The sequence below is a fragment of the Chiloscyllium plagiosum genome, chromosome 20 (genome assembly GCF_004010195.1).
Source record: "Chiloscyllium plagiosum isolate BGI_BamShark_2017 chromosome 20, ASM401019v2, whole genome shotgun sequence".
NCBI classification, from domain to species: Eukaryota; Metazoa; Chordata; class Chondrichthyes; order Orectolobiformes; family Hemiscylliidae; genus Chiloscyllium; species Chiloscyllium plagiosum.
In genome coordinates, this window is record NC_057729.1 from 49,105,373 (window position 1) to 49,132,282 (window position 26,910).

Here is a 26,910-nt window from a genome sequence, read left to right on the forward strand (position 1 = left end):
TGGGGTGGTGAAGATGCAATGTGGTGGGTTCCAAAGGAAAAAGAGGTGGAGGAGAAGATAGAACAGAAGAGGGGATATGTAAGGGGGAGTACTCTCAGGAACAAGGGAGATGTGGATTTGTAATCCTCTGGACCAGATATACCTCATCCCTGAGTGGAAGTGGCTGTGCAGGTAGTTGGATGCATTGGTGGTCATCTTTCAAACTGCAATAGGATTTGGAATGGCTCTTGCAGACTGTAGCAATGCAGCTCCACTATTTGATAGCTCAATTGGAATTTTTTTGGGATGTAACTTTTCTCAAAAATTAAGAACAAGTAGATACAGTAGAGGAAATGATTTGGAGCTGTGTCTTACAATTGTGTACTCCACAACCACCTGATGAAGGAGCAGCGCTCAGCAAGCTAGTGCTTCCAGTTAAGCCTGTAGGACTATAACCTGGTGTTGTGTGATTTTTTTAACTCAGTAGAGGAGAGATTGAGTAGAGTGGGGCTATACTTACTGTAATTTAGAAGGCTCCGAAAGCTAGTGTGCTTCCAATTAAGCCTGTAGGACTATAACCTGGTGTTGTGTGATTTTTTAACTCAGTAGAGGAGAGATTGAGTAGACTGGGGCTATACTTACTGTAATTTAGAAGAATGAGCGGGGGATCTTATGGAAATGTATAAAGTTATGAAGGGAATAGATAAGATAGAAGCAGATGGACGGGCTCCTGAATATAAGAGCTGGCAGGTCATGTTAAAATTATGCAAGATATTGGTTCGGCTGCATTTAGAATACTATGTACACTTCTGGTCGCCACATTACCAAAAGGATGTGGACGCTTTGGAGAGGGTGCAGATAAGGTTTACGAGGATGTTGCCTGGTATGGAAGGTGCTAGCTATAAAGAGAGGTTGAGTAGGTTAGGATTGTTTTCACTAAAAAAAAGATTGGGGGGGGGAACCTGATTGAGGTCTACAAAATCTTGAAGGGTCTAGACAGGGTAGATAGAGATAAGCTTTTTCCCAGGGTGAAGGGTTCAATAACAAAAGGTCACGCTTTCAAGGTGAGACGTGAAAGGTTTAAGTGGGATATACGCGGCAAATACTTTACTCAGAGGGTAGTAGGATGCCTGGAATGCGTTGCCAGCAGAGGCAGGCATGGTGGAGTCACTTAAGATGCATCTGGACAGATGCATGAATTGGTAGAGAGCAGAAGTATACAGATTCTTAGGAATTGGGCAACAGGTTTAGACAGCGGGTTTGGATCGACAGGCTTGGAGGGCTGAAAGGCCTGTTCCTAGGCTGTAAATTTTCTTTGTTCTCTAAGCAGGCAAGTTGTATCCACTGGTAGGTGAAACTAAAACGAGGAGATATATCCTCAAAGTAAAGGGGAGCAGAATCAGAACTGAGTTGAGGAGGAACTTCTTCACCCAGAGGGTTGTGAATCTGTGGAATTTCCTGACCAGTGAAGCAGTTGAGGCTACTTCATTGAATGTTTTTAAGGCAAAAATACATTTTTGTACAGGAAAGGAATTAAGGGTAATGATGAGCAGAAGGATAAGTGGAGCTGAGTCCACGAAAATATCAGCCATGATCTTACTGAGTGGCAAAGCGCTTGATGGGCCAGTTGGCTTATTCTTGCTCCTATTTCTTATGTTCGTATGGACGTGGTATATTTGGATTTTTACAAGGTTTTCGATTAGGTCCGACAGAAGAAGTTGGTAATCAATGTTAGAGCACGTGGGAATGGGGATAATGTAATGATATGGGTTGAGAATTGATTAACAGACAGAAAACAAATAAGAATGAATAGATCATTCTCGGCATAGCATTACCATTGGTGCACCAGAAGGATCTGTTCTAAGGCCAGTGGTGTTCACAATCTGTATAAATTTTTTGACATGGGAACCAATTATTATTCTTTCCAAATTTACTGATGACACAAAGCTTGAGAGTGTATATTACAAGGAGGATGCAAGGAGACACCAAAGGGATCCGGAAAAGATAAACAAATGACAGAATCATGGCCAAATGAATGTGATATCAATAAGTAATAAATTATCCAAAATAAACAGAATGCTGTAGACATCCAACAGGTCTGGCAGCATCTGTAGAGAGAGAAACAGTTAACATTTTGAATCCAGTATCAGACTCGAGCATTAACTCTTTCTGTCTCTACAGATGCTGTCAGAGCTACTGAGTTTCTCTAGCATTCTTTCTATGTGTTTCAGATTTCTAGTACCCATAATATTTTGCTTTTATAGTCGGTTATGCATTTTGTAGAAAAAACCCCAAAAAGACAGTGTTTCTTTACTGATGGGAGGTTGTGAAATGTTGATGTCCAAATGGATCTGGGTGATCTTGTTTCTGAGACACCGAAAAGCTAACATGCAGGTGCAACAAATTATTAGGAAGGCAAATGATACATTAGATTTATTGAAAGGAAATTTGAGTATAGGAGTAAAGATATCTTGCTGCAATTGCATAGAACCTTGATGAGACCACACCTGGAGTATTATGTACAGTTTTCATTTCCTAATCTGAAGAGGGATAAATGTGCCATCGAGGGAGTGCAGTGGAGGTTCATCTGACTAATTCCTGTGATCATGGATTGTCTGAGAAGGGATTGAGGAAACTGAGCATGTAGTCTCCAGAATGTGAAAGAATGGGAGGTGATCTCTGTTAACCTTCTAAAATTCTTACAGACGTGATCAGTTTACATGGTTAAAGTGTTTTCCTGACTGTTGAGTCGAGAATAAGAAAGCATAAATGGTTTACCTTTTAACTTGAGGTTAAAACTGAGAATGAGAAGGAAGTTTTTCACTCAGGTGGTGAATTTTTAGAATGCTTCACCCCAAATGGGTGTTGAAAATGGATGTTGATAGATTTCTGGGTACCAATTACATCAGGGTTCTTGTGGCATAGTGGTAGTCTCTGTACTCTGAGCCAGGGGATCTGAGTTCAAGTCCAACCTGCTCCAGAGTGCGAAATAACATCTCTGAACAGATTGATTAGAAAATAAGATAAAAATCAGTAATAGGAGTTTAGCTTGGGACAGTGGTATTGAAATAAATGATCAACTCATGACCTAATTGAATAGCAGAACACACTTGATGGGCTGAATGGCCTGCTGCTATGTCCCTATGGGGAGGTATGTGAGAGTTGGCGGGGACATGGATATGGTGATGGTGTATATGGAGATAGAAAGTAGGACATAAGATCTTTGACTAAGGCGTTAAAAGAGTGGTTGCAGGGAGTTTGAAGTGGGGTTGGAAAGGGGAAAGTGGAGGAGAAAATGGAAATGGAGGGTAAAGAAGAGGATGGAAATAGAGCTGAAGGAAGTCAGTTATGTTGAGAAATTGGAGAATATGTGGTAACTCTTTGAGCCATAGAGATGTACAGCATGGAAACAGACTCTTCAGTCCAACTCATTTATGCCGATCAGATATCCTAAATTAATCTAGTCCCATTTGCCAGCATCTGGCCCATGTCCCTCTAAACCCTTCCTACTCATGTACCCATTCACTCACATTTTAGATGTTCCAGTTGTACCAGCCTCTGCCACTTCCTGTTGCAGCTGTTTCCACACACGCGCCATCCTCTGCATGGAAATGTTGCTCCTTGGGTCCATTTTAAATCTATTCCCTCTCGACTTAAACCTATGCCCTAGTTTTGGACTCACCTACTATGAGCTATTTTCCCTGTCCATGCCTCTCATGATTTTATAAGCCTCTGTAAGGTCACTCGTCAGCCTCCGATGCTCCAGGGAAAACAGCCCCAGCCTATTCAACCTCTCCGTATAGGTCAAACCCCCCAACCATGGCAACATCCTTGTAAATCTTTTCTGAACCCTTTCAAGTTTCACAACTTCTTGCCTGTTTCAGGGAGACCATAATTGCATGCAATATTCCAAAAGTGGCCTCACCAATGTCCTAGGAGAAAGTGAGGTCTGCAGATGTTGGAGGTCAGAGTCGAGACTGTGGTGCTGGAAAAGGTCCTGATGAAGGGCTTATGCCCGAAATGTCGATTCTCCTGCTCCTCGGATGCTGCCTGACCTGCTGTGCTTTTCCAGCGCAATACTCTGGACTCATCAATGTCCTGTACGTCCACAACAAGATACCCAAACTCCTATACTCGATGCATGCCTTCTTCAATATCCTGCGAATCAACTTTCAAGGGACTCTGAACCTGCACCCAATGTCACTGTTTGGCCACACTCCCCTACTAGGAGAAAGTGAGGACTGTAGATGCTGGGGATCAGAGCTTAAAAATGTGTTGCTGGAAAAGCGCAGCAGGTCAGGCAGCATCAAAGGAAAAGGAGAATCGACGTCGATTCTCCTTCTCCTTTGATGCTGCCTCACGCTCCCCTACTATTAAGTGTGCAAGTCCTACCCTAATTTGTCTTATCAAATGCGGAGTAGAGAAAATTTAAAAGGCAACCTAATAGTTGTTGTGAAAATTGAGATGTTTTGATAGAGCGAATAGGATGAAACTGAAGCCATGGCCAGCAACAATGCATTGAAACTCAACAGCAAGCAAGAGGCCAGAATTAGGAGAGTGTTGAGATCTCAGAGGTTTGTAGAGCAAGAGGAGGAAGAGGCCCGTAACGTAGGTACAACAGATAGCTGTTGGTTTAGAAGGGGATGATTCTTCCTGACCAACTTCTGTGTGAAAGTGATCATCCAAACAGACTGTGGAAAACCCCATAGTGAAATGCACCGAAATTTCCATGCAAAATTCTGCGTCATTAATTAAACTCAAAGTTCAGGAACAAGCCTGAAAAGGACAAAAATATGGCTCAAGTGTAGAAAGTAAGGTTGAGAAAAAGGGAAGCACTGAATATGGTGATCCAAGGCCAGGTTCCTAATTCACATTGATTGCTTGGATTCAGAAATTTGGTGCAATTTTTAAAAATTAAATTTGGGGTCGAAACAGCAGCATTTAAAACTGAAATCTTACAAGTCTTAAGTACTGCATAATGGAAAAGGTAGGATGTACTCCAAGAAGCAAGTTGAAATAATGAATACATTTGAGAGGTTTTGGACACTTGGATTTAAGCTCCAACAGTTTAAGAAAGCTAAAGGCCATTGTTAGGGGTCAGAAGTGGAAAAATGCTCTATTTTGTAGTACTGATATTTTCATTTTATCATAAATTCACAAAGGTATAAATTTGGTGAACATATATAAGTAAATTTTGGATGGAAGCCCCATTTCGCAGTAACTTGGGAAAGTGTACATCGACGTACCTTCTACTCTAGTTTTACTTCAGTGTTTTCCTATGGTCTGATCTTGATTGCAGATTGTCCTTTGAACTCCATACATCAAAATGGCAGAAACTTCACAGCAGGATGAGCTGGAAACAATTGGGAAGCTGCGAGTCCAAGACTTCCTTCTTCATTTCCAAATGGTCAAACAAGGTGCCGAAGCCAAAATCTACAGGGGCAATTTCCTTGGAAAGCCAACAGTTGTGAAGGAAAGATTCCCCAAATCATATCGACACTCAACTCTGGATAAGAAACTCACCAATCGCAGGACTACTCAGGAAGTACGATCCATCCTCAGGTGCAGGAAAGCTGGTCAGTACTATAATGGATTGTTCTTACTGATTGAAAAGTTGAAAGACCATCAAAATGATGGAGGACTGAGTGTTAACATTTCAAATGGGAATGCTCTGTCAGAAAGTGTTACTTCTGGATTTCTAGTGGCGATTTATTCTACAACAAGAAGCCATACTTTATGAATTATAATTCCCTCAAAATTTTTTGTCTCAAATTCAGGAGACAGCCTATTCCTCCTAAGTAAACATTGAGCAGTTGGGATTCAGAATTTTGGTCTTCATTTTCGGGAATTGGATTTTAAACTGGATTAGTCTAAGAGTATACACAGCTTCAAGAAAGAAAGGCGAGCATTTGTTTACTGTCTTTTACTGCCTCCAGATATCCCAAAGCATTTTACAATGTTCTTTCTATTAATTTTAGTAGATTTAAAAAAAAGCAGGAAAGTCTATTCTATGTCACTGGAATCTAATAACTGATGTAACCAATTTTTGTGCATTGGTGCTCAATCCCTTTGCTGATTTGGTTTAGCAGAGGTGTTAATATCAGTAAACTGGTTAACATTTATGTCAGGAAGCAAAGAAATTTCATTATGTAAGCAGTGTGTAAATTTGCAAACATGTCAGCTGTAATTTTCAGCTTGGCAGTTTAGTTTGTAACAATGATTTGTTGTACAGTATTTATTACTGAGAGCATAGAGACCTGTAGTCATATGATATTGCTTTGACAGTTTAATTCTGCATTTTAATAATTCTGTATATAGATTTGTATTTCTTCCTTAAAATTCAAACCCATGATTCCACGTTAAGTGTTCAGTTCCCCATTAGCTCAGTTACTCAGAGAAGTGTATAATTGGAGTTCTCATTGAGTTGAGTTCAGTATAGCATCTGCCATATCAGTTGATCTCAGCTGATGTCGCAAAGGACAAAGAAAATTACAGCACAGAAACAGGCTCTTCAGTCCTCCAAGTTTGCGCTAATCCAGATCCTCTATCTAAACCTGCAGCCTATTTTCTAAGGATCTGTACCCCTTTGCTCCCTGTCCAATCATGTATCTGTCTAGTTACATCTTAAATGACGCTATCGTTCCCGTCCTTACCACCTCCACTGGCAAAGCATTCCAGACACCCACCATCCTCTGCGTGAAGAACTTTCCCCGTATATCTCCCCTAAACTTTTCCCCCCTCACTTTGCACTGGTGACCCATAGTAATTAAATCCTCTCCTGTGGGGAAAGAAATTCTTGCTATCCACCCTGCAGTAAGGGCATAACACCTAACTGTGCACCAACTGGACCAGTGAAGGAAAAATTGGTTAAGATTCATAGCATTGGCCTTGAATCAATAGAAAATGTGTGAAAGTGACTCAGAAAATATTGGACTCAAGTATGATACCCCATAAAATGAAATAGCTTGCTTTCAATTGCAATGTGGACTGAGATATTAGTTACATGGTGATAGTAACAGAGCAACAAAAATCTGTCAAACTATATATTCTGGTTGGAGTTGAACCTTCCATGCGATTGGAGAGGAAGAAAATTCATTGAGTTAAAACAAAATATGTGGAAAGTCATTTTTTTCTTCTTTTAATTTTAGGTATTGCAACCCCTGTAGTGTATTTTGTGGACTACAATACAAGTTGCATCTACTTTGAAGATTTAGTTGGGGCTGTAACTGTCCGTGACTACATAACTTCCACTCACAGTTCTGCAACAGATACAGCAAAGCTTTTTCCCTTGGCCGAAAAAATTGGGCAGATCCTGGCAAAGATGCACGATGAGGATGTTATCCATGGGGACCTCACTACCTCAAACATGATGATACGGCAACCTGGGGAAGAGTTGAGTTTGGTGCTGATAGACTTTGGCCTAAGTTTTATATCTGCTTTACCCGAGGATAAAGGGGTCGATCTTTATGTTCTGGAGAAAGCTTTCCTGAGCAGTCACCCCAACACAGAAAATGTGTTCAAAGTTTTCCTTAAGAGTTACTCGACCACTTCTAAGAAGTCAGGCCCTGTGCTAAAAAAACTTGATGAAGTTAGGCAGAGAGGGAGAAAACGATCAATGGTTGGATAATGAAAATATTTTTATTTTCTCTTAACTTTTAAGTTGTTCAACTTTTTTTTTTAACTTTGTCAAACTCTGTTTAAAAAAAAAGTCTGAATTCGAAATTATATCTGTTTTTCAGAGTTGTGTTTAAAATCCATTGCAATGGTTTTATAATTTCTCGAGCTATTGTAAATAATAAATATTTAAGGGGTGAATTCATAGGGGTCCTTTTTGTATTATCTTTTGCAATCTACCTTCTTCATTTGTTACATATTATTCTGACAGCAAGGTGACATATATGACAAAAGAAACACCAATTTACATAATTCTGGCTTCGGCAATAATCTTTCCTAAAAGAAAACATAGGAATTAAAAGGACCAAAGAAAGAAAGTTGCAATTTATGACAGGTGCAGATATATTCAGAAATTACAAAGTGAAGTTATGGCTGCAAAAACAGCAAACCATCAAGTGGTAACTTGTCCAGGTAATCACAATTAGGCTTGTTAATTATGTATTTATCTTAGGAATTTATTAACCATTATAATGGATTTCCCTGACTTCCAATGGTCCAGACATAAATCAAATTGAGCTGGAGCTTCAGTGTGGCTATGTTAAATCTCACCGACTGAAATGGACTTGAGAGCCTTTAGTTTGCGTGGGTGAGCTCCTGTCTAGGAATATATGTCACTCAATGCAATTATAAATGAGCCATATGACAAGCCTGACAAATTAAGTTTATTATTATGTTACTCTTAGTTTAATGATCAGTGTGTACTCATGATTATTCAGCAGGTGTTGCCCAATCACAGAATTACCTCTGAAAGATGTTTTGTTTTGGTTTTGCAAGAGTAAACTCATTTAGTATAGTCTGTACTCTGCCTATTGTGAGATGTAATCCAGCAATTCAGAAGCATTTATAAAAAGGAACATGTTAAACCCTTGTGCCTTTTTTGAATAACTCATGAGTTAAGAGAGTTTATATTCGCTATTGTTTTCACAATGGCAACCCCATGGCCAATCAGAAAACTTGACACCTCTTTACTTAGCACCTCTTTACAACATACAAACAAGGAACAAGAGTAGGCCTTTCTGCCTGTTTCAACAATCAATAAGATCATGGCTGACCTGATTTTAATCTCAACTCTATATTCCTGCATAACCCTCTTAATCTTTGATGCCCTGCGGTATAGTTTTTCCTGCTATAGTATAAATAGTTAGCGTTTAAAATTTGGCATTCTTCTGTTTGTCCTGATGAGTGAAAGATTCAAAAGCATGGATGTCTCGAAATATTCAAGGTCTGAACTACTGTTTACACTGTTTTGCAGTATCAATTTGATACTGCAAAATGATGCCCGCAAAGAATCATATTTTGAATTGGTGACTTTTCAAAACTCTTTTGTTAAAAAACACAAGGTTATAGTCCAACAGGTTTAATTGGAAGCACTAGCTTTCAGAGCGCAGCTCCTTCAGGTGGTTGTGGGCTACATAGTTGTAAGAGACAGAATTTATAGCAAAAGTTTACAGTGTGATGTAACTGAAATTCTACATTGAAAAATACCGTGATTGTTTGTTAAGTCTCTCATCTATTAGAATGACTATCTTAGTTTCACTTCTTTCATATGTAAATCGCAAAACCTTTTTTTAAAAGTTACATTCTCAATCAAGTTACACATGACTCCAAAGCCCTAATTTTCCTTTAAATAAGCAGCATTCTTATTAACCACAAGGATGTTTTATTCAAAATCTGTTATCAGTTACATTTAACTTTTTCCAATGTTTTGTTGTATTCACATCAAAAAGACCATTTCCATAAACAACAAGCCTTGTGTACTGATCTAGTAAGTTTATACATGCCACAAAATGGAGCACCATGTCAACTGTTAATCTTAACTGATAGCTTTTTACATTCGAGACAACACTGATGTTTATTTTTCTGTTCTTGTGATATTGATGTAGATGTGGGGCCAGTACTTATTGCCCATCCCCAGTTGCCCTCAAGAGGGTGGAGTTGATCTGCCTTGAACTGCTGTAGTGCATGGTGGGTACGTGCACAGTGTTGATAGGAAGGGAGTTCCAGGTTTACCATCATTCCTTCATGAAATATTGGACATACTATATTGTCAGACTTAATATTTGTTTCTATTTTCAATATTTAGATTAGATTAGATTCCCTACAATGTGGAAACAAGCCCTTCGGTCCAACAAGTCCACACCGACCCTCCGACGAGTAACCAACTCAGACCCATTTCCCTCTGACTAATGCACCTAACACTATGGGCAATTTAGCATGGCCAATTCACCTGACCTGCACATCTTTGGACTGTGGGAGGAAACCGTAGCACCCAGAGGAAACCCACACGCACAAATGTTTTTCTTTAAAAATCTATCACAAAATGCCCCTCTACCTACATTCAGAAGTTTATCTATGAGCAGAAACTGAACTGGACTCGCCTTTGTTTATTCACTCGTGTGATGTGGACATCGCTGGCTGGCCAACATTTTATTGCCTGTCCATAGTTGCCCTTGAGAAGGTGGTGTTGAGCTGACTTCTTCAACTGCTGCAGTTCATGTGATGTAGGTTTACCCACAATGCCCTTAAGGAGGGAATCTCTGGATTTTGACACAGCGGTAGTGAAGGAACAGTGAATGGTTTGGAGGGGAACTTTCAGGTGTTGGTTTTCCCATGTATCCGCTGTCCTTGTCCTTCTAGATGGAAGTGGTCATGGGGCTGGAAGGTGCTGTCTAAGGATCTTTGGTGAATTTCTGCAGTGGACCTTGTAGGTAGTGCACACTGCTGCTACTGAGTGTTGGTAGTGGAGGAAGTAAATGTTTGTGGATATGGTGCCAATCACACTGGTTGCTTTGCTGTCAAGCCTCTTGAGTGTTGCAAGCATTCAGGAAAATGGAAGTATTCTGACTTTTGCCTGTAGGTGGTGGACAGATTTAGGGGAGTCAGGAGGTGAGTTACTTGCTGCAGTATTCCCAGCCTCTAACTTGTTCATGTGGCAACTGTGTCCAGTTGAGTGTCTGGTTAATGGTAGCCCACAGGATGTCGACAATGCAAGATTTAGTGATGCTAACACCAGTGAATGTCAGGGGCAGTGATTAGATTGTCTCTTATAGGAGATGGTCATTGCCTGGCATCAGTGCGGCACGAATGTTACTTGCAACTTGTCAGCCCAAGTGGTAAGATATAAATACAAGAGCAACAAAAGCAAGTCAGAAGCAAGGAATACTGCAGAATAACTCACCTCCTGACTCTCTAAAGCCTGTCCACCAAGGCATAAGTCAGCAGTTTGATGGAATACTCCCCACTTGCCTGCATGAGTGACATTCAAGAAGCTTGATACCATCCAGGATAAAGTAACCCACCCGATTGGCACCACATCCACAAACATTCAGTCACTCCACCTGTGCTCAGAAGCAGCAGTATGTACTAACTACAAGAATCAATGCAGAAATTCATCAAGGTTTCTTAGATAGCACCTTCCAAACCCATAACCACTTTGATTTGGGAGGACAAGGGAAGCAGTTACATGGAAACACCACCACCTTCAAGTTTCCCTCCAAGCTATTTACCATTTCGAATTGGAAATATCTCCATTCCTTCATTGTTGCTGGGTCAGAATCCAGTAATTCCCTCCCTAATGGCATTGTAGGTTTACCTATGGCACATTGTAGGTTTACCTACAGCTGTGGTTCCAGAAGGCAGCTCACCACCATGACTTTCCCAGTCGACCCATTGTCTCAGCCTGCTCCTGTTCCACTGAACTCATCTCTGCATACCTTGACATTGTCCTGTCCCCCTTCGTCTAGGAACTCCCAACCTTCGTTCAGGGCACCACCCATGCCCATCACCACCTCCAAGACTTTTGTTTCCCTGGCCCCCTACACCTTATCTTCACCATGGACATCCAGTCCCAGTATACATCTATCCGCCACGACAAAAGCCTCCAAGCCCTTTGTTTCTTCCTCTCACGCCGTCTCAACCAGTACCCTTCCACTGACACCCTCATCCACCTGGCTGAACTGTTCCTCAACCATAACAATTTCTTCCAATCCTCCCACTTCCTCCAAACAAAGGGGTAGTCTTGGGCACCCACATGGGCCCCAGCTATGCCTGCCTCTTTGTCGGGTATGTGGAACAGTCCATCTTCCGCAGCTACACCGGCACCAACTCCCTTTTCCTCTGCTACATCAATGATTGTATCGGCGCTACCTCGTGCTCCCAGTATGAGGTTGAACAGTTCATCAACTTCACTAACACTTTTCACCCTGACGTCAAATTCACCTGAACCATCTTGGATACCTCCCTCCCCTTCATAGACCTCTCCATCTTGATGTCTTGCAAGCGACTTTGCAGATGACACCAAAATTGGAGGTGTAGTGAATAGCGAAGAGGGTTACCTCAGATTACAACAGGATCTTGACCAGATGGGCCAATGGGCTGAGAAGTGGCAGATGGGAGTTTAATTCAGATAAATGCGAGGTGCTGCATTTTGGGAAAGCAAATCTTAGCAGTACTTATACACTTAATGGTAAGGTCCTTGAGAGTGTTGCTGAACAAAGAGAGTGCAGGTTCATAGCTCCTTGAAAGTGGAGTCGCAGGTAGATAGGATAGTGAAGAAGGCGTTTGGTATGCCTTCCTTTACTGGTTAGAGTATTGAGTACAGGAGTTGGGAGTTCATGTTGCTGCCATACTGGACATTGGTTAGGCCACTTTTGGAATATTGCGTGCAATTCTGGTCTCCTTCCTATCGGAAAGATGTTGTGAAACTTGAAAGGGTTCAGAAAGGATTTACAAGGACGTTGCCAGGATTGGAGGATTTGAGCTATAGGGAGAGGCAGAACAGGCTGGGGCTGTTTTCCCTGGAGTGTCGAAGGCTGAGGGTTGACCTTCTAGAGGTTTACAAAATTATGAGGGGCATAGATAGGGTAAATAGACAAAGTCTTTTCCCTGGATATCTGGTCGGCCTGGACGAGTTGGACTGAAGGGTCTGTTTCCATGCTGTACATCTCTATGACTCTATGACTAACCACGGACTCCCATAGTTACCTGGACTACACCTCCTCCTGCCCTGCCTGTTGTAAAAACATCATCCTTTATTTCCAATTCCTCAGTCTCTGCTGCACCTGTTCCCAGGATGACCAGTTCCACCACAGAAAATGACAGATAGCTTCCTTCTTCAAAGACTGCAATTTCCCCTCCCACATGGTTGACGATAACCTTCAGCACATCTTCTCTACTCCCACACCTCTGCCCTTGAACCCCACCACACCCAATCAATGAGGACAGAACCCCCCCCTGGTCCTCCACCACTGACATCACGCCCACCTGTCTGTTGCTCCCTGGCTTTTCCTTACCACCTTTCTTAAATAATGGTGCCACATTAGCTAACCTCCAGTCTTCTGGCACTTTACTCATTGTTATCAGTGATGTAAGTATCTCAGCAAGGGGCCCAGCAATCTCTTCCCTCGCTTCCCATAATTAAGCATTATAATTTGTTCCCTGTTAAAAATCACACAACACCAGGTTATAGTCCAACAGGCTTAATTGGAAGCACACTAGCTTTCGGAGCGACGCTCCTTCATCAGGTGATTGTGGAGGGATCGATCGTAACACAGAATTTATAGCAAAAATTTGCAGTGTGATGTAACTGAAATTATACATTGAAACATTGATTGTCTGTTAAGCCTTTCATCTGTTAGAATACAGTGATAGTTTCACTTCTTTCATGTGTAAATCACAAAACCCTTTTTTTTAAAGTTGCATTCTCGGGTTAGTTGTTAACAGATGAAAGGCTTAACAGACAATCAATTTTTCAATGTATAATTTCAGTTAAACCTTTTGGACTATAACCTGGTGTGTGATTTTTAACTTTGTACACCCCAGTCCAACACCGGCATCTCCAAATCATAATTTGTTCCCTGGTCATTATCCTCTCCAATCAGGGATATCTATTCAACTCCTCTCATTCCTTCATCTTCAGTCTTTTCAATTCCAAAGCCACTTTAAAAAGCTCCCTCAGTATTGTCCCTCTCTCAAGATTGCAACAATCCCTTCTGGTCAATTACTGATGTTTTACTGATCTAATAAAGCACTTTGAATTAAAGGAAAAGTAGAATGTAAGTTGTGAAGAGAACATCGGAGTCTGCAAATGCAAGTAGGTAGGTTAAGTGAATGGGAGAAATATGGCAGATGGAATATTGGAAAATCTAAATTTGACCAGTTGGCAGCAAGAATTGGAAAGCAGCTCATGATTTAAACTGAGAAAGATTGCAAAACTCTGAAGTACACAGGGATCTAGGTGGTACATTAATTACAATGTGTTAATATGCCGGTATGGAGCAAATGAGGGCTGCAGATGCTGGAGATCAGAGTCAAAACCTGTGGTGCTGGAAAAGCACAGCCGTCAGGCAGCATCCGAGTAGCAGGACATTTGATGTTTCAGGCATAAGCCCTTCGTCAGGAATGTGGGAATATGCAGATATAGCACCTGATTAAGAAGGCTAATTAAATAACGTCATTTTTTTGCAAGGGGAATCGAATTCAAAGGTGAGAATGTTTCCTTCAGCTACCTGGAATATTGTGTACAATTTTGGTGTTCTTGTCTAAGTAAGAACATAACTGAGTTAGAAGCTGGACTGAGCTGGTTCCTGGAATTGTGGTGGTTATCTGAAGAAAGGATGAACTGTTGAATAAATTGAAGTTAAGAAGAATAAGAGGTGATCTTATTGAGACATATAAAATCCTGAGAGGACTGGAAAGGGTGAATACAAAAAAAATGTTTCCCTTGTGGAAGAACTCGGGAGTTGTCTTCTCTGAGGGTCATAATCAGATCAGCCATGATCTCATTGAATGATGAGTAGACTCAAAGGGTTGACTAGCCCATTGGGAGACAGGCCGCCTACTTGCGGAACGTTTCAGAGAACACCTCTGGGACACCCGCACCAACCAACCCAACCGCCCCGTGGCTGAACACTTTAATTCCCCCTCCCACTCCGCCAAGGACATGCAGGTCCTTGGCCTCCTCCATCGCCAGACCATGGCAACACGACGCCTGGAGGAAGAGCGACTCATCTTCCGCCTGGGAACCCTCCAACCACAAGGGATGAATACAGATTTCTCCAGCTTCCTCATTTCCCCTCCCCCCACCTTTTCTCAGTCCCAACCCTCGGACTCAGCACTGCCTTCTTGACCTGCAATCTTCTTCCCGACCTCTCTGCCTCCACCCACTCTCCAGCCTATCACCCTCACCTTAACCTCCTTCCACCTATCGCATTCCCAACGCCCTCCCCCAAGTCCCTCCTCCCTACCTTTTATCTTAGCCTGCTTGGCACACCCTCCTCATTCCTGAAGAAGGGCTTATGCCCGAAATGTCGATTCTCCTTCTCCTTTGATGCTGCCTGACCTGCTGCGCTTTTCCAGCAACACATTTTTATAGCCTATTCCCAGTCCTAATTCATGTCTTCTTATGTACAGAAATAAAAACATATTGTATGAAACTGTCTGCTTTATTACTTATCATGGATGGATCCCATCCTCAAAGAGGATGGTGGCAGCAAACACACGCCATGATTAGTAGCAGTGCAGACAACATCATACAATATGATCAGTGGTTATGACTGCTCACACAGCAAATTGAAGGACTTTTAAAACAAAAACAGAAATAGTCACAGAACCTCAATAGGTCCAGCAGCATATATGGAGAGAAAACAAGATCAATGTTTCGGGTCCAATGACTATTCTTCGGAACATAAGCATTTTTTAACATTTTTTCACAGGATTTGATGTCCCTGGCAAGATCAGTGTTTGCTGCCCTTCCATATTTCCCTTGATCTGATTTGTTTAATTGTCTATTTCAAAGGGCAGTTAAGAGTCAAGCACAATGCTGTCCATTTGGAGTTGTGTGTAAGCCAGAGTAAGTAAGGCCAACACATTTCCTTCTGTGAAAGACATTAGTGAATTGGATGGGTTGTTGCAACAACAATGGCTGAACATTGACAAAGGAATTTAACCCTGATGAGTATTAGGTGATACATTTTGGGAGGACTATAAAGGCAAGGAAGTACAAATATTTACTACAGTAGGTCCCCAAGAAGTACAGAGGATCAGAGGGACCTTGGTGTGCACATCCATAGATCCTTGAAGGCAACAGGACAGAGTAGATAAAGTGGTTAAGAAGGTATATGGGATACCTGTCTTTATTAGTCAAGGCACTGAATACAAGAGCAAGGAGTGAGGACGTCCTCGTGGGTCTGCTCCTGGGCCTGGCCAAACTGGCCATAAACAGGTCCAGGGAGCGGGCCGTGGAGAGGGTTGTTAGGGCCCACTGCCTGCTCCTCTTCCCCAGTTGTTAAGAGCCCGGGTGTCTCTGGAGAATGAGCACGCGGTGTCCACCAACACCCTGGAGTTGTTCAGGGAGAGGTGGGCACCGCAGGGAGTGGAGTGCATCATTTCCCCCTCCAATTCTATATTGATTTAATCCCTGCCCTCCCATTCACTGTTTGACCACACAGCATTGCCCTTTGATGTGAAGGGCACTGCTTGTCACTGTCCACCTGGCTGTTTCCTTTCTTCCTGGTGGTGGAAACTGAATTAAAAAAGGAAAAAAGAAATAGAAGAGCAAGGAGGTTATGATCGAGTTGTATGTAACATTAGTTAGACCGCAGCTGGAGTACTGTGAGCATTTCTAATTGTAACACTGTAGGAAGGATCGGTGCTGAGGAAGGGTCACTGGACCTGAAACGTTATTTTACTTTAGAATAAATGGATAGTTGATGTCCAGCAGGAACACGATGGGCCAAAGGGTCTCTCTGTGTGCTGTTTGAAAAAAAACTCTGCGATATAACGATGGCTTCAAGATCACCACAGTTGAGACTGATTGCAGACTCATGAACTGAATTTAAATCATTTGAACCCATGTCCGACCTGCGGAGAAAGTAGAAAAGCTGCTCCTGCCGTCGGTAGAGGCGGCGAGGCCGCTGTCACGTGATCACTGCTGCCTTCCACCTCCCTCCCCGCGACAAAATGGCGGCTCCTAGCGGCGGGGGCGCGGCCTCCGAGCATGCCGGGACGCTGGAGGACCCGCGGGGCGCGCGTGCGCGGTGCTGGGGTCCCCCGCAGCTATCGGCGTGTGTGGCAGAGTGCGGCACTGCCCCCGGGGCTGGGAGCGAGGGGAGAACGGGAGACAGAGAGCGAGGAGGAGCAGCCGCCGCCACCGCCGGTGGTGACAGGAGAATGAGTGGGGGCAAGTCGTCCAGAGAGCACCTGGCCAATGGCGGCGTGAAAGTGTCCGTCTGGAGTAAAGTGCTGAAGAGTAACGCGGCCTGGGAGGATAAGGTTAGAGCCGGGTGGGTGAAAGGATTGAGCAGGGAGACAGACGGAGTGGGTCTGGTCCCCGGCCTGGGGAGTGGCACCAGGCCCCAGGCCCCAGCCCCAGCCCCAGCCCCAGTGAGAGAGTCTGACTGACACAGGGGCAGTGACTGTGTCAACCATTCCCGTGGAAAATCTCCACACTCGGAAAATCTTCTGGGGCTGCAGAGTTAACCCACTTGCAAGCTCGGGCTGTGTCTGCAAAGTGAAAGGAGGTGTAGGGGTGGGAGAGAAGGGAGGATTATTTACCCCGCCCCGACGCCCAACACTGGGGTACCTCAAGAGATTTGTCACTTGTTTGTGTATAGGCTCAAGTGCAAATTTTGTGGCGGTGTGTTAAGAACAATGTGCCAGTGATAACATGTTGGACTGTCACCCGGTGTCGTTTGACTTCTGACTTTGTCCATCCCAGTCCAACACCGGCACCTCCACATCTGTGGTAGCGAAGGCTGAGCAGATCTGTCTGACATGATTTTTATTTTGGTCACTGAGAGGGATTGGAAGCATGGGATCTCATTTATACTAAGATGTGTGCAATTTTTTTTGTTTAATTTAAATAGTCAGTAACCAAATATTGATTGGAGGGGGATGCAGTGGGGTAGTGGAAATGTCATTGGATCACTAATATTAAAACTCTGGGCACGTCAATTTGATTACCACCATGACAGATTGTGCAAAATTTGAATTCAGTAAATTCCGGAATAAAAATGGAAATTAATTAATTAATGGAAACCAATCTCAATAGTTATAAAAACTCACCCAGTTATTAATGTCCTTGAGACAAGGAAATTCGCCTTCCATAATGGTCTAGCCCACATGACTTCAGACCCTCAGCAATGTAGTTGATGATTAACTGCTGTCAGTAATAAATGCGGGTCTATTGAGCAATGCCCACATCCCATGAACCAGTAAAAAATAACTGCACCATCTTAAACATTCACTTCCTTCACCAGTAATGCATTGTGGCAACAGTGTGCAAGATGCATGACAAGTGAATGCAAACTCCACACAGCCATTCTCCTCATGTCTGTACGGGTTTCCTCCGGGTGCTCCGGTTTCCTCCCATTGTCCAGGGATGTGTAGGTTAGGGGATTAGCCTTGAGAAATATAGGGTTACAGGGAAAAGGTAGGGCTTGGGTCTGGGTGGTGGCTGTTTGGAGGGTCGGTGTGGACTCAATGGGCCAAATGGCCTGCTTCCACTCTGTGGGGATTCTAAAAACGACTTACTAAGGCTTTATAGACAGTACCTTGAAAGCCTGTGACATCTGCCACTTAAAAGGACAAGAGCAGCAGACACATAGGAACTTGACCATTTCCAAGCCACACACCATCTGACTTAGAACTGTATCACCATTTCTTCATGGTTGCTGATCAAAATCCTAGAACATCTTGCCTAAAAGCACTGTGGTATACTGGCACCCACACTGATGTCCACATGTCACAGAAAATTTAAAAAGTGATATTGCAGAATGTTTGTGCCATCTGTCAAGTACAATGCTATCTTGATGAAATTGGAAACCATTTTTAAGAAAATTGTGTGTACCAGATGGGTGCTCTGATTTTTTTTTCAGGGCAAGGTTGAATGTAGTGAAGGTATATGGGTCTAAAAAGAAAGAAGGTTGCATCTCAACTCTTTGACTTAAAGTCATAGAGGTAATCAGCATGGAAACAGACCCTTCGGTCTAACTCATCCATGCTGACCAGATATCCTATATAAATCTAGTCCCATTTGCCAGTGTTTGGCCTTCTAAATCCTTCCTATTCATCTATCCATTCAGATGCCTTTTAAATGTTGTAATCGTACCAGCCTCCTCCACTTCATCTGGCAGCTCATTCCATACACGCACCACCCTCTGCATGAAAATGTTGCCCCTTAGTTCCCTTTTATATTTTACCCCTCTCACCTTAAACCTAAGCTCTCTAGTTTTGGATTCCCCCACCCCCGGGAAAGACCTGGCCTGTATACCCTGTCCATGTTCCTCATGATTTTATAAACCTCAGCCTCCAATGCTCCAGGGAAAATAGCCCTAGCCTATTTAGCTTCCAACCCTGGCAACTTCCTTGTAAATCTTTTCTAAACCCTTTCATGTTTTGCAACATCCTTCCTATATGTGAGAGACCAGAATTGCACTCAATACTTCAAAAGTGGTCGAACCAATGCCCTGTACAGCTCCAACATGACCTCCCAACTCCTGACCAATAAAGTTCATCATGTAAATGGAGCAATGCAATGTTTTCAGAGTTATTTCATCGGATTATGAGGACAGATGGTTTTAAGATTGTGTAAAATTAAGTCATGCAGTGAAAGTCGCCATTTAGTGTTGTGAAAAATTTATATGTCTATTTTTATGATCCTGGTTATGCAAGTTGACTTGCATTTTAGTTTTTACTTTCTGATAGTCATAGTATCATAGACATAACAGCACGGAAACAGACTTTTCAGTTGAACCAGTCCCTGCCGACCATAATCCCAAACTGAACTAGTCCCATCTACCTGCAGTTGACCCATATCTCTCCAAATATTTCTTGTTCATGTACTTATCGGAATGTCTTTTAAACATTGTAACTGTATCCATATCCATCACTTTCTGTGGAAGTTCATTCCACACATGAACCATTCTGTAAAAAAAGCAAACATTTTTTAAACATTTCTCCTCTTACCTTAAAAATTTGTCCCCTAGTAGGGGTTGAGGGGTGATCTTATAGTGATTTATAAAATTATGAGGGGTGTAGATAAGGTGAATACAGGCATCTTTTCCCAAGGGTGATAGATTTATAGACTCGGGGGTATAATTTTAAAGTGAGGAGAAAGATTTTACAGCCATGAAGGGCAGTTTTTTTTTACACAGTGGTTCATATGTGGAATAAACTTCCAGAGGAAGTGATGGATGTGGGTACAGTTACAACATTTAAAAGACATTTGGATAAATATGTGAATAGGAAAGTTCTGACTTTGTGTATAGGCTCAAGTGCAAGCAGTTGAGACTAGTTTAGTTTGGGATTCTTGGTCATGTGGACTGGTTGGACTGAAGGGTCTGTTCCCGTGCTGAATTGGCTTTATAAATTGCCCACCTTAGGGAAAAGACACCTGTCATTCACCTTATGTATACCCCACATGATTTTATAAACCTCTATAAGGTCACCTCTCAGCTTCCGACACATCAGTGAAACATGTCCCAGCCTCTCCTTGCAACTCACCCTCCATTCCTAGTAACATCCTGGTAAATGTTTTCTGAACTCTCTCCAGCTTAATATCTTTCCTATAACAAGAATTGATTTCAATCAGTTACTGATATCAGTTGTACTGAAGTGATTAGATTTTAATTGGAGATCCAGTTTGTTGACATAACCTGGAGTCTTGATGAAAGATTCTGACCTGAAACTGCTCCTCTGCTGCTGTTTGACCTGCTATGCTTTTTCTCGCTCCACACTTTTTCCACTCTTGACTTTCCAGCATCTGCTGTCCTCACTATCTCCAAATAACCTGCATTACATTTGATTTGATAAGTTATAAGATGCATGACATTTTCTTTTCAAATAGTATTAAGTAGATGGAAAGGATTTTATGAAATATGTGTATGTTGTGTAGGAAATTCTGAATTTGGGCATTTTTACTATTGAATACAAAGTTTCCCTGGTTATGTCAGTGTTTTTCTATTCATCTTGTAACATTATTGTATTTAGAGTTGGCAAAATAAATACGTTACAAAATTCAGATCTTGTGGGTATCCATAACGCATGGAGAAAATTCTGAAGGAGAGAATTGATCTTTACTTGGAGAAACATGATTTTATCAGGTGTAGATTATATGGCTTTGTCTGAGGGGGTCATGCCTCACAAATTTAATGGATATCTCCTCAAAATTCTGTGTAGGTAGTGCAGTTGATGTCATTTTTGTGGATTTCAACAATTCTTTGTCAAGATCGCACATGGGAGATGATAAACAAGATAAAAGCACATGAGATCTAGGGTAATTTGTTGACTTCAACCCTTGTTTTAGTGGTGGGATAGGTGGTGATGATAGAAGACTGCTTATGTCACTGGAGGTCGGTGTTCCACAGGGATCAGGCCTAGATCCCTTTATTGCTTTTGAAAGAAATGTGAGGAGACTAAGTTTGTGGATGACACAAAGTTGACTGGTTGTTTGACAGTGACGATGGAAAGCCTTTGGAGGATAAAGGTGGATTGATCAGTGGCAGATAGAATTTAACCCTGAAACGTGTAAAGCGAAGCACCTTGAAAGAAGGAACAAGAGAAGGAAATAAAGAATGGTAGGACACTGAAGCACAGAGGGATCTTGGGATGCTTGTTCGCAGATCGCTGAAGATGCAAGACAGGCTAACAGGGTAATTGAAAAGGCGTACTGATGTTTGCCTTTATCAGATGTGTCATAGTTTATAAGAGCAGGGAGGTAATGTTAGAAGGTTAGGCCACAGCTGGAGTACTGTGTGTAGTTCTGGTCACTGCGCACAGGCGGGGACGCAGAGGAGATCCACCAGGACGTTGTTTATGATGGAGCAATTTAACAATGAAGAGAAGCTGGGTTACCTCGGGTTGTTTTCTTTAGGGCAGAGAAGGTTGAGTGAGGACCTGATTGCAGTCATAGTCATACTGCATAGAAACAAGTCCTTTGGCAAACCACGTCTATGCCGACCAACAAATGGCAAACTACATTAATTCCATTTAATAGAAACATATATTTGTATAAGGTCGAGGGCACAGGCAAGGTGAATAGAAAGCACTTTAAGGGTCAATAAAATGGGGCACAATTTTAAGGGAGAGGCAGGTGGTTTAGAAAAGATTTAAGAAAAATGTCTTTTACCAAGAGAGTTGTGGGAATGAATCTGGAACACACTCCCTGGGAGGGTAGTTGAGGCAAAAAGCCTCCCAACACTTAAAGCATCTTGGATGTGCACTTGAAATGTTACAACATTTCCACACTGTATGGAATCTAATCTAATCTAATGATGCAAGGCTAGGGCCAAATGCTGGAAAATGGTGTTAGTACAGATTTAGAGTAGTTTTTTTTAGTGCAGATTCAATGGGCAGAAGGGCCTCTTCTGTACTATATGATTCTATGATATCACTCTTCTTTACAGAGAAGAAACATGTCTTTTATCTGGATCCTGAGATTCACTTTCCCCTCTGGCTAGCTTCTGTTTTTGTTACGTTTTTTGGCCTATTTAAACTAATGATCCTAAAGACTTTTTGACAACAAAATGCCACAATCCTGCTCCAAACAAAAGACAGTATTATAGTACCAGCATTAATTTGCTGGCCCATGGGTGAAAACATCAGTGTAATACCACTGACTCCAGGATCTCTTTAGCTCAGTTTCATGACAAAATAGCTTTACTGAACTATTGTTTTTTTAAATTATGGGCACCACTCTTTAGGAGTGATGTTGGGGTTTTTCAGAGGCTATAGACTTAATATACTGAAGTAATTTACTCGCAGTATCATTTTATTAATGTGGATGGATTGAGAAGCTGGGTTGTTGCTAGAGCAATGAAGATTACAAAGAGATAAAGCCTCTGATAAGGTTCTGCATAGTAGACTGTTAGTGAAGTTATAACACTCGCGATTCAGGGAGAGCTTGCTGGTCGGATACAAAATTGGCTTGATGGTAAGAGATGGTAATGGCAGAGAGTTGTTTTTCAGACTGGAGGCCTGTTACCAGCGGTGTCCCACCGGGATCGGTATTGGACCCACTATTTGTCATTTATTTAAACAATTTGGTTGAGAATTTGAGGTTTTTGGACAGTGAAGAAGGTGATCTAAGATCTTAATCAATTGGAGCCAATGGGCAGAGGAGTGTCAGGTGCATTAGTCAGGGGTAAATATAGGGTAGGGGAATGTGTCTGGGCGGGTCACACTTCGGAGAGTTGCTAGGCCAATGGACCTGTTTCCACACTGTAGGGAATCTAATCTAATCTAATCAAGAATGGCAGATGGAGTTTGATTTGCATAAATGCGCGGTGTTGCGTTTTGGTAAGATGAACAAGGCTTATGCAGTTAATGGTAGGGCCCTGGGAAGTGTTGTTGAACAGAGAGATCTAGGGGTACAGATACATAGTTCTTTGAAAGTTGAGTCACAGGTTGGTAAAGAAGGTGTTTGGCACGCTTGTCTTCATTGCTCAGAGTGGAAGGATTGGGGCATCATGTGGTTGTACAGGATGTTGGTGAGGCCACTTTTAGAGCACTGTATACACTTCTGGTCACCGTACTATAGAAAGGATATTAAATTGGAGAGGGTGCAGAAAAAGTTTATGACGATGTTACTGGGACTGGAGGGTTTGAGTTATAAGGAGAGGCTGGATAGACTGGGATTTTTTTTCACTGTAGTGAGGAGGTTGAGGGGCGACCTTAGGTTTATAAAATCATGAGGGCATAGATAAAAGGAATATCAAAGTCTTTTCCTAAAGGTAGGAGTGTTCAAAAGTGGAGCATATCATTTTAAGGTGAGGGGATAATGATTTAAAATGGACCTGAGGGGCAACATTTTCAGAGGTTCGTATGTGAAATGAACTGCCAGAGGACGTGGTGGATGCAGATGCAGTTACAACATTTAGTAAAATGTTTAGACAGGTATTTGATAGGAATGTTTTAGAGGGATATGGGTCAAACACAGGCAAATGGGACTAATTTAGGTTGGGACACTTGGTCAGCATAGACAAATTGGACCAAAGGCTCTGTTTCCATGCTGTTTGAGTCTAGAAGATGAGAAACAGTTGTCTATTTCAGATGGTTAGTAATAGAATCAGAACGCATGTTTTTTTAAATGCAGTATCGCATGCAAAATTTGTCCTCTTCTACTTAAATTTCCAGGCAGTTGGTTCTCATGAGAACTCCAACATTGGAATTGATTGGAGGGGAGTCAAAATTAATCGTGTGGAAAAGTACAGCAGGTCAGCTATAAAATCCAAGGAGCAGGAGGTTCAACGTTTTGGGCATAAGCCCTTCATTAGTAATGTGGAAGGGGAAGGGGGCTGAGGGATAGATAAGAGGGTGATGCAGGGGCCCGAAACATCGACTCTGCTGCTCCACAAATGCTGCCTGACCTGTTGTGCTTTTTCAGCCCACACTTTTGACTCTGACTCTCCAGCATCTGCAGTCCTCACTTTCTCCATTGGTTGGAGGGGAGTCCTTCTCTCACTTTAAATATGGTGTTTATTACCTTAGTTGTGAAGATAACTTGCAGATTGTTTGGTGGTTTCTGATGGAACTCTGTCTCTGCATCGTAGTTATTACTGTTATTTTATAAGCATCCAACAAAATGGTGACTACTTTATCTGACTTGTACAATTTCAGTATCCTTTTAGCAGGAGAGAATGTGTTGATTACAAATTCTGTATTGTCATTTAACATCTTGAGACACAGCCAGCCTAATTTATTTGAGGGCACCATCATAATTCAATGAAAGCTCAATGGAATCCATTCACGTTCATCTAACACATTGAATTTTGCTGTTTCTTTTGACCATGGTGAAATAGAATGATGGGAATGCTATAATTCTTTTGTTGATGGACCATCCTTGAACAAAGAATTGTGTGAATTCCTTGGATGGCAGTGAATGTCCAAATTTAATTAGGTATTTGCTTGAGCTTCAGGACTATCTTGAGTTCAAAATGCCAGTAGTTCCATGTTTTGTAGCAGTAATTTTAATAGCCTGCTGTTTTCAAGGCTTTACATTATTGAATGCAACTTCGTCGTGTACTGGAACATGAGAGAAACAAGTTACGATTATCTGCACTGAGCTATCTGAAAGGACAGTGACAGCAGACTCAGTGGTGGCTTTAAAAGAGAGTTGGATAAATACTTAGACAGGAGAAATACATTTTGCAGAATCATGGGGAAGTAGTCAGACAATGAATATAATTGAATACCTGCTTCAAAGTGCTAACAGAGCTGCCAGTTTGTTCCCTGTGTCATTATCAATCAGTGGTTCTAAGTGCGTAACGGTGCCATAATCTTACCAGGCGATAGGGCTGCTCTCTCTTTAGATAGAGACAACTGGTAGTGGTTTAACCTGAGGGTCACCATGCTTCAGGTGAGGGGAGGAGTTGAGAAGCATGTCCTTTGTGGTAACCTCAGCCAATGCAGGAATTGAACTCTCGCTGTTTGCATCACTCTGCACCGCAATCTGACTATCCAGCCAATTGAGCTAACTGGCCCTCGTTTCTAAGTGTTGTTGGTGAAGTATCCAGGCCCACTTTTCAATTTTTGGCAGCTGTGTCTTGAAAGGTCTGGCAGTCAGTGCTGGGGATTCCCTCCCTAAAGCTCAGCACCCTGTCTTCACTTTTAAGATGTTTCTTTAAGATCATTCTCCTCGTATAAGCAGTTGTTCCTTGCCCTGATATCACTTTGTGATTTGGTCTCATGTTTTGTCTGATTACACCCAGTGAAGTGCCTTGTGACATTTTACTGTGTGAGAGGGACGATTTAAGTGCAATTTGCCATAAGCAAGAGCACGAAAAATTTTTGAATATCATTTAAAAGGATAGAAATAAGTAAGTTAGCTTGCTGAGCTTGATGGTTTGTTTTCAGACGTTTCATCACCATACTTGGTAACATCATCAGCGTGAGTCTCCGGTGAAGTGCTGGTGGTATGTCCCGCATAGGATCTAAATTGATGTTTTATCAATGGAGTTCTGGTTAGAATGCCTTGGCTCTAAGAATTCTCATGCGTGTCTTTGTTTCACCTGTCCTAGGATGTGTGTGTTGTCCCAGTCAAAGTGGTGCCCTTCTTTGTCTGTATGTATAGAAACTAGCGATAGTGGGTCATGTCTTTGGAGGCCAGTGGTGTTCATGTATCCTGGTGGCAAGTTTCCTGCTAGTTTGTCCAATGTAGAGTTTTTTTTACAGTACTTGCATGGTATCTTGTAAATGACGTTAGTTTTGCTGGTGGTATCTGTTGGATCCTTTAGGTTTATTAGTCACTGTTAAAGTGTGTGGGTGGGTTTGTAGGCTACCATAATGCCAAGAGGTCTGAGTAGTCTGGAAGTCATTTCTGATATGTCTTTGATGTAAGGTAATGTGGCTATAGTTTTTGGTTTTATTGTGTCTGCTTGTTTGGGTTTGTTTCTGAGGAATCGGCTGAGCAGAAGATATCTAATAATGGTTAAAGAATATTACATAGGGTGACACTAAGAATTTTGCCTTTGCAATCCAAACACTTGTCAACTTTAATGGCAGTAAAGTTTTCAACTTTAAAGAAAAATAACTTTTTGAAAACTGTTTTGTACCTTAGAAGTAAAAGAAACAGTTAAATAAGCACATTGGTTTATTTTTAAGCTTGTATTTGCTGCCACTGAAACTGCACAGAATGCATTCGCCACCCACTATCAGTGAGATACCTAGATCAGTAAATATAAGCAATAAAATTAGGGTTTCCAGTGTTTTAAAATAAGTCAAATCCTGGGATTGCAATTTGTTCGCTTAAAGCACTAGCCTACCATACGTCAAACTCCCCAATGCCTTCCTCCTGCTCCCCTCTCTGCTGCCTCACTGCTCACTATTGTGAGGAGAAAGGTGGCAAGAGGAGGGAGGACGTGAGGAATCGAGAGCAGCACGACCAGGGAGTCATAGAGTCTTAGAGATGTACAGCATGGAAACAGACCCTTCGGTCCAACCCATCCATGCCGACCAGATATCCCAACTCAATCTAGTCCCACCAGCCAGCACCCAGCCTGAATCCCTCCAAACCCTTCCTATTCATATACCCATCCAAATGCCTCTTAAATGTTGCAATTGTACCAGCCTCCACCATTTCCTCTGGCAGCTCATTCCACACACGTACCACCCTCTGCATGAAAAAGTTGCCCCTTAGGTCTCTTTTATATCTTTCCCCTCTCACCCTAAACATATGCCCTCTAGTTCTGGACTCCCCGACCCCAGGGAAAAGACTTTGTCTATTTATCCTATCCATGCCCCTCATAATTTTGTAAACCTCTA

General features: G+C 42.1%; 2 protein-coding genes and 1 long non-coding RNA gene across 3 annotated transcripts in view; all 3 read left to right on the forward strand.

The window, feature by feature from the left end:
• Nucleotides 1-7,794, forward strand: part of tp53rk (TP53 regulating kinase) — a 9,113-nt gene extending 1,319 nt beyond the window's left edge. The window contains exons 2-3 of the mRNA XM_043710742.1: nucleotides 5,279-5,555; nucleotides 7,128-7,794. Coding sequence (XP_043566677.1) covers nucleotides 5,306-5,555; nucleotides 7,128-7,606 — 729 coding nt within the window. The 5' untranslated portion in view covers nucleotides 5,279-5,305 and the 3' untranslated portion in view covers nucleotides 7,607-7,794. The remainder of the gene's footprint in view (nucleotides 1-5,278; nucleotides 5,556-7,127) is intronic.
• Nucleotides 2,544-15,942, forward strand: LOC122560252. Its single transcript, XR_006314710.1, has 4 exons — nucleotides 2,544-2,554; nucleotides 12,575-12,579; nucleotides 15,647-15,649; nucleotides 15,825-15,942. It is a non-coding gene; the product is annotated as an uncharacterized LOC122560252 (long non-coding RNA).
• Nucleotides 15,943-16,553: 611 nt separating this feature from the next.
• The window catches only part of rab5if (RAB5 interacting factor), a 21,702-nt gene continuing 11,345 nt past the window's right edge, over nucleotides 16,554-26,910 (forward strand). Inside the window, exon 1 of the mRNA XM_043710743.1 lies at nucleotides 16,554-16,923. Coding sequence (XP_043566678.1) covers nucleotides 16,612-16,923 — 312 coding nt within the window. The 5' untranslated portion in view covers nucleotides 16,554-16,611. The remainder of the gene's footprint in view (nucleotides 16,924-26,910) is intronic.